General features: G+C 38.1%; 2 protein-coding genes across 2 annotated transcripts; one reads left to right on the top strand and one right to left on the bottom strand.

The window, feature by feature from the left end:
* The first annotated feature begins 379 nt into the window (after nucleotides 1-379).
* Nucleotides 380-3,892, top strand: LOC103428116 (mitotic checkpoint protein BUB3.2). Its single transcript, XM_008366214.4, has 9 exons — nucleotides 380-818; nucleotides 901-1,031; nucleotides 1,150-1,232; nucleotides 1,556-1,822; nucleotides 2,076-2,151; nucleotides 2,555-2,635; nucleotides 3,198-3,276; nucleotides 3,371-3,471; nucleotides 3,574-3,892. Exons 1-9 carry the CDS (start codon nucleotides 699-701, stop codon nucleotides 3,659-3,661), a joined length of 1,026 nt encoding a protein of 341 aa, XP_008364436.1. The 5' UTR covers nucleotides 380-698; the 3' UTR covers nucleotides 3,662-3,892.
* Nucleotides 3,893-4,960: 1,068 nt separating this feature from the next.
* On the bottom strand, nucleotides 4,961-8,857 carry LOC103428117 (ATP-dependent Clp protease proteolytic subunit-related protein 1, chloroplastic-like). The gene is made up of 9 exons (XM_008366215.3): nucleotides 8,473-8,857; nucleotides 6,949-7,064; nucleotides 6,613-6,816; nucleotides 6,394-6,498; nucleotides 6,221-6,283; nucleotides 5,843-5,954; nucleotides 5,648-5,709; nucleotides 5,388-5,570; nucleotides 4,961-5,301 (listed from the first exon to the last, which is right to left on the bottom strand). The coding sequence occupies exons 1-9, from the start codon at nucleotides 8,849-8,851 to the stop codon at nucleotides 5,215-5,217; spliced, it is 1,311 nt and encodes a 436-aa protein (XP_008364437.3). The 5' UTR covers nucleotides 8,852-8,857; the 3' UTR covers nucleotides 4,961-5,214.
* Between the last annotated feature and the right edge of the window lie 4,709 nt (nucleotides 8,858-13,566).

The raw sequence follows: 13,566 nt of genomic DNA, 5'->3' as shown, positions 1-13,566 counted from the left end.
AACCCACCCCTAGTAACAATCCAATAGAATCAGAAAGTCTAAGTAACTTGTGGCACAAGTAATCAACTCAATTCATAACCAAAAAATAACATATATTATACAAAGATAACAGTGGCACACTCAGATCCATATTAGCTTTGATTGTGAGCCTCAATGCCTAACAAAGGCCCCACAAATGTACAATTCAAACTAATAGCAAACTCATATTGCAGCACACCAAGCAGCAAATCTTGCCCGACAGACGAGACCAGGGGAGCTGTTCGAGGGACAGATCTAGCTCGAACACTTGGCTTTGGACAATAGAAGGTGGGAGTTGAATTTTGGAAGCCGAGGAGACGCAGAGGGGAGGATGATATCGAGGAGATAACAAATAGTTAACGATGTTAAGGTGCTTAAGTGGGTGCAGAAGATGTGCGCTCTAAAGCTTGCATCTTACGTCGGGCCTCTATTTCGGGCTTGAGAAAATGAGCCCAAGCTTTTGTGATGGAGCAAAAAGTCATCACCTCGTTTGAATTTGGAAACCTCTAGATCAGAACCACCACCGTTTTTCTGTAAATTTTCAAACCGGCCTTCCCTCTTTCTTTCTCTCTCATCACTCCACTCTCCATCTCAACTCTCTCAAAATTCAAAAACCCTAAAACACACACTCTCTCTCTCCCCTCATCACATCACTCCCACACCTTCCGACCAATCGCGCCATGACAGCTGTCCCTCCGCCGGCGCCAGGCCGAGAGCTCTCCAACCCTCCCACCGACGGCATCTCCAACCTCCGCTTCTCCAACCACAGCGACCACCTGCTCGTCTCCTCTTGGGACAAGGTACGCCCTCGCCTTCCTAACTCTCGCTGCGCGTCCTGCTCCCCCTTCTGTTTCCAACCCCTCTCTCTCTCTCATTGCGCAGACCGTCCGATTGTACGACGCCAGCGCCAATGTGCTGCGAGGAGAGTTCATGCACGGAGGTCCCGTTCTCGATTGCTGCTTCCACGATGATTCCTCTGGGTTCAGTGCCGGTGCCGACAACACTGTCAGGCGGTAATCAAAACCCCATACCCAAAATCCCTAATTTTCTGTTTGGTTGCTCGGAAAATGCTGTAAAAACCCCATTTCTTAACTCTGATGCTTTGCGTTTACTTTTATGTCAATACCCCAGGTTTGTATTCAGCTCCAGTAAGGAAGACATTTTAGGAAGGCACGACGCGCCGGTGCGTTGCATTGAATACTCTTATGCAGCAGGTATGTTCTCCAAAGTATCAATTTTTACATTTGAAATTAGTTCTAATCGAAACCTTGAACTTCTTTTCTGCAGATTTTTTGGCCCAAATCTGTTGATTGATCTGATTTTGTAGTGTCCTTAGTTGTGTTTGTTGCTTTATTATTGTCAAAGGAATTCTCACATTTAATGACTATATAAACGACCTTAAATCATGATCTCTGATGTATTTGGTATTTCTGGTAATCACATTTAATTATTGTAAGTTTGAAAGCAGAAAAATTGTTTCCTTATACTGTAAAATTCCAAGTTTGTAACCAACTCTCTTATGTTCTAATAATACCAGGGCAGTTGATTACTGGTAGTTGGGATAAAACTGTGAAGTGTTGGGACCCTAGAGGCGCAAGTGGACAGGAGAGAACTCTTGTTGGGTCATACCCACAACCCGAGCGTGTTTATTCTCTTTCACTTGTGGGGAACCGATTAGTGGTTGCAACCGCCGGAAGACATGTCAATATCTATGATTTGAGAAATATGTCCCAGCCTGAGCAACGGAGGGAGTCTTCCTTAAAGTATCAAACTCGATGTGTGCGCTGTTATCCCAATGGAACAGGTAATTTTAGTAGCTTTTCAGTGTCAGGACACTAATCTCACGAACTTTTTCTTTCGTGCACTTGGTTTTTTGTGTATTGTGTTGCTCTGTGGCTAATCATGCCCGTTGGTTTTTCCTTGCTCACAGAACAGGGCCTTTTCATGTTAGGACGCCTTTAAGAAAAATAAGGGTCACAAAATAGAGTTATTTGGTGAATGAAATTGGTTGATACTGTTGGTTGTTTCATGTTTGATTCTATATTCACATTTTGTAGGTTATGCTCTCAGTTCTGTTGAAGGACGGGTTGCAATGGAGTTTTTTGATCTCTCCGAGGCTAGTCAAACTAAAAAGTACGTATTGAGCTTTCAGTGAAAAATTTTGCTTTACAATGAGTGATATTTTCAGTTTCATTGTGTCATATCTTTAGTGTTTCTTTAAAATGTATTCGAAATCTTTGATGCCACCACCACTAAATAAGTTGTTCTTGATATATGTATGATTCTCTCTTTATATATGAGGGTGTGGCATCATCATAAAGTGTGCTTCTGTTAGTTCACCACTGCACACTTGTAGATTTTTCTTGGTAGAATATCTGTAGCATTTCTCGTATGGTCACTGATTTGTGGGCGGTCAACTGGTTTGGAGATTGGGGCCCTCCCAAGGAAACTATTTTCCAAAATGCAGGCATGCATAAATGTATCATGCACCTGTGTCTTCATCCTTAATTTGTTAATGGTATTAATCTTTGTGCAGATATGCATTTAAGTGTCATAGAAAATCAGAGGCTGGAAGGGACATTGTGTATCCAGTAAATGCAATTGCATTCCACCCCATGTAAGTTACTTTTTTCTATTAAAGTATTGCGTACTAAACTTGTGAACTTTTGTGCTTTGATTTATTGAAGTCATGAAAACGATAGGCCATATCTGGTTTCCTGTTGAAGGCATCTTGTGACTACAATAATTACATCTGGGAATTTCATAGTAGTTGACTTAGTTCATGGTTTATTCTTTAGGTTGAATGGTTCAAAAAAAAAGGATCAGAATTGTTCCTTGTTTATGCGATAGATTATGGCTTGGATTATACTTGATCCGCGAATTGCGAGTGTTTAAAACCTAAATTAAGCTCAAGGGGAGCTTAGTAATTTCAGATATACGTAGCTCATGCTTTAATAAAGTTTATCAAGAGAGTTTGAGAATGAGATTCTTGTACATTATTGACTGTCATGTTTACAAGCTATTTTGCCCTCTCGGGACAAATTGAAAAGAGCTATACATACTTTTGCTTGATGAGAGTTGCGATCATACTGCTTATTGTATGAGAGTAGTGATGCTAGCAGTTTCTTTTTAGTCCACATGCATTTTTTTATTAGTTCTTTTCTGAAATTCAATTGCAGCTATGGTACTTTTGCTACTGGAGGTTGTGATGGTTATGTGAACGTATGGGACGGGAACAACAAGAAGAGGCTGTATCAGGTAATTTTTTTTTGCCTTAGGTGACACTGAAGAATAATTCTCCCATGGAGAAATTACAATTATATTAAATTTTCAATGTGCTCTTCTTTGCCAGTACTCGAAGTACCCAACAAGCATTGCGGCACTTTCTTTTAGCAGAGATGGCCGCCTATTGGCTGTGGCATCAAGTTACACATATGAAGAGGGAGATAAACCGTAAGCACCTATCTCCCGCGTCATCTCTCCTCATTGATTTTTACCCATCTGGCTATTTTCTCTCTCTCCATCTAATGTGTCATCTGTTCGTTCATCTTGCAGCCATGAGCCAGATGCCATCTTTGTTCGAAGTGTAAATGAGATAGAGGTCAAGCCAAAGCCAAAAGTGTACCCTAATCCGCCAGCGTAATTGGAGTTGAAGAATTTCGCATTTCGTATTAGTTACTCTGAATATGTTTATTCAATTTGACGAAGTTAGGTCACGAAATATGTAAAGAGACTAAGTGTATGCGACTTTGGCCATCTGCATTCTAAAACTTCGTCCGCTGTTAGAAAACGATGATGCTTTGTAACGCAATTGTTATGATTTCATCTTGCAGACAATGCCTCCAGTCGAAGCAGTTTTTGAGTTCTTTTGTTATCTCGTTTTGTAAATTTTCTTTCTGAAAGTCCTTAGTGCCAAATATCCTTAACCACAGCACCTCTTCCAAGTTTTTGCTTTTGTTTCGGCCTAATTGGATTATTAGTCCGTATGGCGATAGGATAGTTGAAAGATAGTTTATGTGGTAAAAAAAATTAGGATTTTAAGTTCATGTGGTGAAGTCTTTTAGGATTGGTGTCCAAAATTAAAGATTCGATCAACTCTTTGTTAATTATTAGAACTTGAGGCACATATATTAAGCATTGTTCTAAAAATCCCCGCCTAGCGCCGCCTAGGCCCCAGCCCACCGCCCCGATTAATGCCTAGGCTTCAGCCCACAGCCTAGACCACCTAGGCACCCGCCTAACCCGCCTAGCCCGCCTAAGCATCCGCCTAGACCCGCCTAGGTTGCAACTCACTTAGGCAGAAAATATATAACTTTCATTTTGCATTTTGTTTTTTTCCAATAAATTGTAAGAGACTTGTTGCATACTTGAATGAACAAACATTATATCCTTATTTCACATGTTTTCATTATGTTCCAATACTTCATGATATATATGCATTCTATTTTGTAGTTTATGATGAAATTATATATATTTCAAGTAGAAGCGGACACTTATTTACCTTAAATATAATAGATTTACTTAAATCCGCCTAACCGTCTAGGCGCTAGGCCCCAGCCCACCGCCCGACTAACGCCTAGCGACTTTTAGAACCTTGATATTAAGATAAAATTGAACTTTTCGTTAATTGTTGGCATGTGAGGTTTACATGTGAGGTTAATTTAATCTTTTTAATCTCACATGTGAGCCTAATGTGCTAATAATTAATGAAGAGTTGACAAATTTTTCAATTTTGGGTCTACATCCTATCAAACTTCAATACGGGTTTAAACATGAGCTATCTTCCAACCACCCTATCAGCACAAAGACTACTCCATTTAAGCCTTCTGTTTTTATTGCTTAGGAGGAAATAGAAATATCGGAACCAATTTCTTCAAAAACATGGGAAGTCGTAGTATTCAAAAGTATCGACATAAATACGAGGTGTATGATCCCCTAAAGATAAAGATAAAAGGAGCTTTCTATGTAATTGTGGTTCTACATGCTGTTTTTCTTTTCCAGACGATATTCCATATGATATTTGACATTACACTTACCCGAAAACTACCCACACATACAGGATCAGAAGTATCACAAAAGGGGTGGAGGTAAACAGTCTTCAGCCAAAACCCTGCTCCTCCAACGTACTAGATACCGGAAAGTAGCGAGGGCTAGCTCAAATCTTTCCTTTGTATATGCAATGCCATTTCTTCGCAATCACCTGAATCCGGATGGAGCTGCTTGTGGACCGCCCACTGCTCCTCTCCTCATAGCTCGTGATTGCGAAAGCATCTCATCATAATTCTGATCAAAGAATTCTCTTTCAGAAATTGAATACGGGCATTTAGCAGCAGAGAGATCAATGGAAAAAATTGCAATGAGAAAAGTACCCGTTTCTCAAATGCTGCATCACGTGAGTCGATTATCTTGTCTACGATTCCATACTCTATGGCTTCTTGTGCTTGAAAATATTTAGGCCGCCGGACATCTTTAGATAGTTCTTCCTTGGACTTCCCTGTTCCCTTTGCAAGTAAATCAATGTAATACTCTGTGTTTGCATCCAGTTCCTTGGCCTGACAAGTTTTAACAGAAAATGTGTGAGAGAGGGGAAGGAGAGAAAAATGGAGGGCAGAGGCGGCGTGACAAGTACCTTAATCCACATGTCGATGACTGACCCACTTGACCTGCTGACCTTTGGTAAATATAATTTTGCTGCGATTAATAGAAAAACAGTGATCAAAATGTACACAACAAAGGGGTGAAAACAATAGCACCCTCTTTACAGCTTCCCACATTGTATGAAAATGGGTTAAAAGGTATGCGAGATTTGAAGATGGAATCATACTGGAGGAATTTGGCTGTACGGCACGATAACCCTTTGCCCCAAGTGACAGAAGCAGTGCGGCTTGACCATATGCCATGCCACAATTCACAGTATACACATCTGATTTGACATACTGCATGCAGAAAAAATCAATAGCAGGTTAGATTGTTCAAATTGGTAGAAAAAGAAACGGCTAGGGCTTTTCAATGGATATTGTTTCCCAATAACATGACAGACCATATATTGGCATGGCACTGACTTTTGCACATTTTTTTAAAATATATCATCCCATATAACAGACATATATGGTACACGATGAAAATTACCATTCTACGTAACTGATTTCCATTATAAATAGATATAAACAGAATACCTTCTAAAGTTGATAATAATACTTACACTCATCATGTCAGCTATGGCATATGCTTCGGTTTCAGATCCAACACTCTCCATCTTCTCATTCTAAAATGCACCAAAAAAATTAATACGGATAGGTAATACTTCAAGATAGGGAAAATAATGGGGGAAACCTTTGATGTTATATTGCACTCATAATTGCTTCCAACACTAACCTGTGTCCCCGATGAATTTATGTACAAGTATATAGGCTTAGAAGGGTTATCATAATCCAACCACATAAACTGAGCGACAAGAAGCTCAGTTACTGCTGGTACAATCTACAGAAGTCAGATAAAATATAAAATGCTGAGTCAGAACAAAATGAATGAATGGTTTGTGAAGAAAGAAACTTGTTGCCAGAATTATAATTAAAAATATATATAATCTCTTACTGGCATGCCCAAATAGCATATCCGAGCATCTAAAAGTAAGGAAGGCAGATCAGGAGGAGCAGTTCGGGGTCTTCCATTTCCTCTTGCACCTCCCCGATACATGCTCACACTCATACTGTATTGTGAAGGGCCCTTGCCATCCATGCCTGACATACTATACATCCCTCCATGATTCAAGTAGTTGTTGGCAGATGAGATGCTTTGCTGTTAAATTTTGGATAAGAACATGTCTAGTTAGTTGATTTGCCGCATTTAGTTTAGTTTAATTGAAATCCACTTAGCCCTTCTATTAATACGGAGCCACTTAAAACTTGTTAGAGTGTATGGTGAGTGAACCTCTGTAACTTTTTCTGACTGACGTCTGGCAGGATTATCTTCTGTCATGAACATGTCCATTTGGGTAGGAGAAAGGCCATACAGATAATGTGGCACATTCTTAAAATTATCCATCACTACAAATGAGAACAATGAAGAAGGTAAGGAAGAAATTTAACTTATTTCACTTGGATTATAATTGGCATTCCAAATTTCCATATTTTTGGGAAATTAAAGCATCAGAAGACTAAAGTTTCAAATAAATTGCAAAAGGCTGAAAATTAGCATAAAAAGGACTGAATCAAATTGCAATATTGATAAATCAGAAAAATCGGAATGTTAAGATCCATAATATTAGCAACCTTAAAAACCTTGATATTTTTTTTTTTTTAACAAACGATATTATATACACCAAAGGGGTGGGGAAGTGGGCTAAGCCTCACAATGGGCTGGCAATAATGCGGTTCAAGTTCGCCTTTGGCGAGAATCGAACCTAAGACCTCTCACAAGTGAAGAGGAATACCACTAGACCGTAGTACTAAGTGGCTAAAAACTTTGATACTAATCGTCAAGGTACAAGCATTCCCCACCGAAAAAAATAGAACCATCCTGTTCTAGCATATGAGCTATTGATTTTGTTTCCCACACAAACACATTTTCAAGGACAAGTTCAACCCGTGAGTTCTAAACCTTGGTATCAGTGCATGAAATGAGGGACTTAAGGTGCTAAGTCATTGAATACTAGTAAGTGAGGAAGATACCAAAAAGTGAAGAAGGCAAAAATTGGATCAGTGTTGATACAGGAAGTTGACGAGGCAATAGGGCTTTGAAACCCATGTCCCACATTGAAAATACAGACCATTCCAACTTAGGAAACGATTGCTAACCAGTTTTACATGAACAAGTTGTTAACATCAATGGTTAGTGGCTATTACCTTTATCGACATAGCTCATATATAATGCTGAAGTATAATAAGCACTGAACTTTTAGTGCTTTTAGGGAACACTCAACCACTACATGTAGATATACACTAATCCAAATTATACAATCGTCAACAACGCACTTCTCTTGAATTCTCCAATCAAATTATGGTCAGTCTCATTCACTTTCGACATATAGAGCATGACCACTCTAGCCCACCACAACAGTTCCTCTTCCTGAATAGAATGATGCCTGGTAATAATATGGCAACATGAAATTGCCCTCAATTTTGTCTAAATTTACTACCTTCTTCAACCAAATAAAACCTATTGTCCCCTCAAATATCATAAGATTAACAACTAAATGTTCAAAATTTCAACTTTCCCTATACTCCCTACCTCTTTACGCAGCAACCCAATTGAAATTTTGAAACTCCCATCCCAAAACCCAAAAAACAAAAAAACAAAAAACAAAATCAGAAAGGAAACAATACCCACATAGAAAATTTTGATTAAAATACAGAAACGAATCACAAAATCCCCACTTAAAACAAAATTAGGAGAGATGGCAATCTACAAAAATCAATAAACAAAAAATTGAGGAAAAGGGTAGTGAAAACTCACCTCCAACTTTGAGATTTTCCTGCCGGAACTGCTTGGGAACGTGGTCCGAAGCTTTAGCATAAGCAGACTTGAAGCGTCTCTGAGCTTTCAATCTTAAGGGAAAGAGAGGTGGTGCAGCGACGACCTTGATGCCGTGAACGAAGGTGTTTGGGATCCCAGCATTAAAGGCGCCTGTTTGGCGACCTTGGCTGCTGTCTAAGGCGGCTGACGGCGGATCTGAGAGCGGAGAGAGCAGAGAAGTCGCCATGGATAAAGAGAGAGATTTCTCGAAGCTGAGGACAGTGTCGAGCTCTTCAGTATGAATGCTAATTTTGGGAAGCACACAGAGCCAAGAGATGTTTGAGTACGTGTGAGATACAGGATGCTCCATAGAGTCCATAATCCATGGGCTCATGGGTGTGGGTTGGGTCGGATCTATTTATGTTATTGGGCTTGAATAGATGGATCCAGCCCATGAGAGTGTTAATCGGTTGTTTCCACTTGGGATGGTTCCAATTGGGCCTCAAAATACATATGAGTGCAAGAGTGTTAGTGGTTTGTTTCCTCGCTCTCTTTTTTTTCTTCTCAATATACGCCGCGGTATTTGGGAAGAAGGAATCGAACATAAGATTTGAGTGCAATGTCTTAATTACTTGAATTAAAAGCTCCTTATATTTGTACGTAGTTTGTGGTTAGTGACTTGTAACTCAAAGTTCATGCAACTCACAACCTAAAGCTTGTGAGGCTTCTCCAATTTTTTTGCGTGAATATGATTCCCATACATAAGAATCAGGCTGCCTAAGTTTGATTCTTATAACATTGTTTCAATAGTAGTGCGACTTAAATAGTTGTGAGAGGTATATTCTATCCAAATCAAATTCAAAATACCCATATGAGACTTAAATTTTTCAACTTAAGATATGAGTAGCTCAAAATTTTCGACTCACCATGGAAGGCAGTACTATTGTCACGTCCCGATCCCGACATACGTCCCTGATCGACACATGACGTCATCATGTATCCGTATATCTAACATACCCCGCCTTCGGGATATGGACAAAGCACAACTCAAGATTCAGGTTACGTAGTAATTTTCGTATACTTTATGGCTACACATAACATCCTCGTTAGACTACCTACGTATCCTAAATAGGGATCAAGCCATTTGTAGTTCACCTTCACTACACTCGAACAATCATCACATAAATCACTATGTCTCAACATAATACCACACAACAGACATGCAACATTACAAGGAACATTCGACGAAGTGCAACATAAAACTCCAGCCATATTGGTCAACAAGTCTAATCATAATGACAACAATAACAACCAACATCATTCCACAATCACATCAATTAATAACACATACCATACACCGAAATGCAAGGCTAGAGCGACACAGTTCGACCAAAGCCTACATCTCTGAAGCTAAAATCAAATCCAAATAACCAACAAGTCAAATGATGCGATTTCAGACCACTTAACGAAATCCATCAACATCAGGTTTCGAACTACTCAAAGGAACCAAGACAACAAAAGAGATTCTAGACCACTCAACGGAATTGCGGAGTAGAAGGAATTCCAAACCACTCAACGAAATCGCGGAGTACAATGCATATCAGACCACTCTCCTTTCTCTCCCTTTTCTTCTTTTAGATTGGCCAATTCCCCATCCCAATCTCTCCTTTCTTTTCTCTCCTTTCCATCCTAGCGACACGCATGGCTTCTTCCCAGCCGTTGCTGCTCCAACAAATCTAACTCCAAATTACAATCCGTTTGCGCTCACAAGTTCGTAACGACATGTACTATCCAAATATATAAAGAAATCTGAAAAATTATGAAAGGAAATAAATACGTCCTCGAAAATTCCGTTTAGTTCATTAAGGGCATTTTCATCATTTTACTTATTGAAAAATTTATACGCCATAAATATAAACGCGTTGAACTACGAATAAGAATACAAAATACAAAATACAAAATACAAAATACATAATTTTAAACAGTGAAATACGGGGATGGGATTTCACAACTATGTTAAGCATCGACATTAAAAGTTTGTCCAACTCATCTTTATTGTTAAATTCTTGTGTTTTAGAAATAAAATCAAGCTAGATCCAATTAAAGCCAAATCAATTTTTCCAAGTTAAAACTCTCAACTAAGCATTCATAAGTTGGAAAGATGCCAAAGTTTGACTAATGGTTTCGAACTTTTGTGGTTTTTTTATCCTTCTAACAAAAATTTAAAAAAAATAAAAAAAAAAAGAAGACAAAATTACAAAGATAAGAGAGTCAAATATGGTCTACTTTCCTCCACAGTTTCTTGAAGTTTCTAATTCATCTGTACACCACAGAAAAGAAAAGGGCAAAAATATAATAATAATTATGCAGATTAATACAAGTAATTAAAATAAAACTTAATTAGGCAGCCAAAACCCCTAGGTTGGAAGTGATTATGTGAGGCATGACTTCAGCTGCTTTACTTGTACCTTCTTTCACTCAATACATATATGCTAGTCATGCAAAGCGTGTGGCAAATTTTTATTTTTTATTTTTAAATATACTCTATAATTTATTTTAAATACTAACTAACTTTACTGTTGCTTTAAAAATTCAAAGAAATAAACAACAAAAACTGCCCACTATTTGGGGGATTCTTTTATTTTTCAGAATTTTTAATTAATTTCTTTTAATTCAAATATTATCGTTTTAACATTTTAATTAGAGAGGGGCATTTGTAATATATTGAAAGTTTCAAAGAGAAAAATAACTAAAAAATAATACGATCATATGCACTTCTCCAAACTTTGTCGGGTAGCATTTACGGAGTGTACCAAAGTTTGACGCCACCACACCCGCCTTGACTTGGACAACAAGCTTACGTACCTCCCCACGTCAACAAGATTTAAACTACAAGAAAGCAAACCCTAACAAGCTCCGTTAAATTGAGGAAATATAATTGGAAAAAAATGTGTTGAAGAATTCAACTCCGTTAAATTGAGGAAATATAATTGGAAAAAAATAATTCGAAAAAAACCCTAACAAGCTCTGAATTTCAACAAACACATGTTATTTGAATCAATTAAATTCAGTGAAACAATTATAAACAATGAGAAGAGCGACAACGAGGACTCTACTCCAGTCGCACACCAAACAAAATACATACGAGTTTTAGAGTTACAATTCCAAAAGTGTGGAAGGGCATTACAAATGCGAACAGCTTGACACGGTCCCCCATGCAACTGCTAACTGATTGCTTGTCGGTTTTCAAAAAATGTGAACTCAAGACCTCGCGAGCTGCCACGTGGTCAATTCGTGAAGAGAGGAGCGCGTACGTAGCGTGTCGTACGCTCGACGGTTGGTTGCGCGTCGTTGAAGCCACTCTTTAGTCGACTTTGCCTCCTCAGTCCTCACTCTGCTTAGCTCGCTGGATAGTGTTTTTACACAAATACCCCTGACACCATTGGCTTGCTAGATAAAACCCCTAAAATCTCAACTTCCCTAGATAAAACTAGATCCGAACGAGAAGATTATTTACAAAGAACGATAAATTTTTTATATTTGCGTTATAATCCTAGAGAGATTAAATTTATAATCTAAATTTTGGAAATTAAAGAATATGTAAGTTGATGATATGTTTATTACTTAAACGTTGATAAACGTGTTCATCCCTATTGGTGACACATCATTTAATTTACAAATTTTGTCTCCAAACTTGTTGAGTATGAGAATTGCATTCTCAACAAACTTAACACATAAACAAGTCATGTCTTATTTTCGATGCTTAAATCTTTTAGTCAAATTAGAAAGAGCATTATGCTCTTTTCTCTGCACTCATGTTTGAATTTTATTTTTTGTAGTTTAAACGAATTTAGTGTAAAATATCACATGCATACAAAAATATCTTATCTTCATTTCATATTCAAGTATTGGTAGCTTATACTTTTTCAAAGTGAGTAATGAAGACTACAATTTTTTTTTTTTTTATGTCCAACTTTCTCTAGTAGAAAAATCGATAAAAACAAAAAGGACTTGCACATAACAGGTGAACCATCACTTCTTATACATAGCCTTGTATTAGTAGTCCTAAACGTCATGGTATTAGTGAATCCATTTTATAAAAATGTATGTCAATAAACACATTCATAGCATTGGTCAACCAAGGAAGTGCTCAAGACCCATCCATCATCAACTCCTAATAACCAGATCAAATCTATTCATCGCAATAAATAGATAGAAAATAAACAAAGGCAAATGAGAGAGGAAAGTGACTTGAAGCATCAGGCGATGATCAAATTTACTTGCTAAACATTGAATTCAAAGTTCAAACTCAATGGCTCAAGTCGTTGTTTTAAAATCGATATGCGTTTCTAGCTGGTCTTGAAAGTTAAATATTTTGGAAGGGCAGTTTGGTAAAAGCAAGCGTTGTAGGGCAAAAGAAGTCTTGTTTTTTTTTTCTAGAAAACAACGAGGATAATCATGGGAATGACAATTAAGCACACGTGGCTAACAATGCATGTTCCTCGCGAAATTTAGTTGTCTTTCCAGAAGCCCCAAACCCAACACTAAACTACCGAAAATTGCAAGCACTGATGAGTGATGAGAAATCAGATCCTCAGATATGGAGAGTTAAAAGGTGGGACCCGTATGTGTGTGTGTGTATATATATATTATACGTGGGAAGAGCATGACCGATCAACTTGTCAGCACAAGTGGAATTAGAAATTTGGAGAAATAAGCATTCATCCTTACTCACCTCACCGTCACGTAAGCTAAGACGTAAAGACTCGGGTGGATTTCCACTGTACAGGGTTGGGGGTTTTCCCTTTGTCACACAAAGAACAATTAACAGTAAACCCACAACAAGTAAAGACTTCTTCAAATATTAGATAGAGAAATATCGTTAAATCGAAAACTTGTTAATTTAATTCAATTTAATTTGTCAACTAAATTAGTATGCTTGTAGCTCAGATGCAATTTGTGGGCTTGGTAACCCGAAAAGGTGCATATTGAAGCAATAGTTTGAACGGCGTTATGTCATGACCTTCACTTTGAACCTCATGTGGTCCAACCAAACTAGATCGTATGAGTTGTTTTTATATACAAATGATGTTT

Source organism: Malus domestica, chromosome 05 (assembly GCF_042453785.1).
Source record: "Malus domestica chromosome 05, GDT2T_hap1".
Taxonomy (NCBI): Eukaryota; Viridiplantae; Streptophyta; class Magnoliopsida; order Rosales; family Rosaceae; genus Malus; species Malus domestica.
Note: the sequence above shows the minus strand (reverse complement) of the source record. Positions and strands in the feature narration are given on the sequence as shown.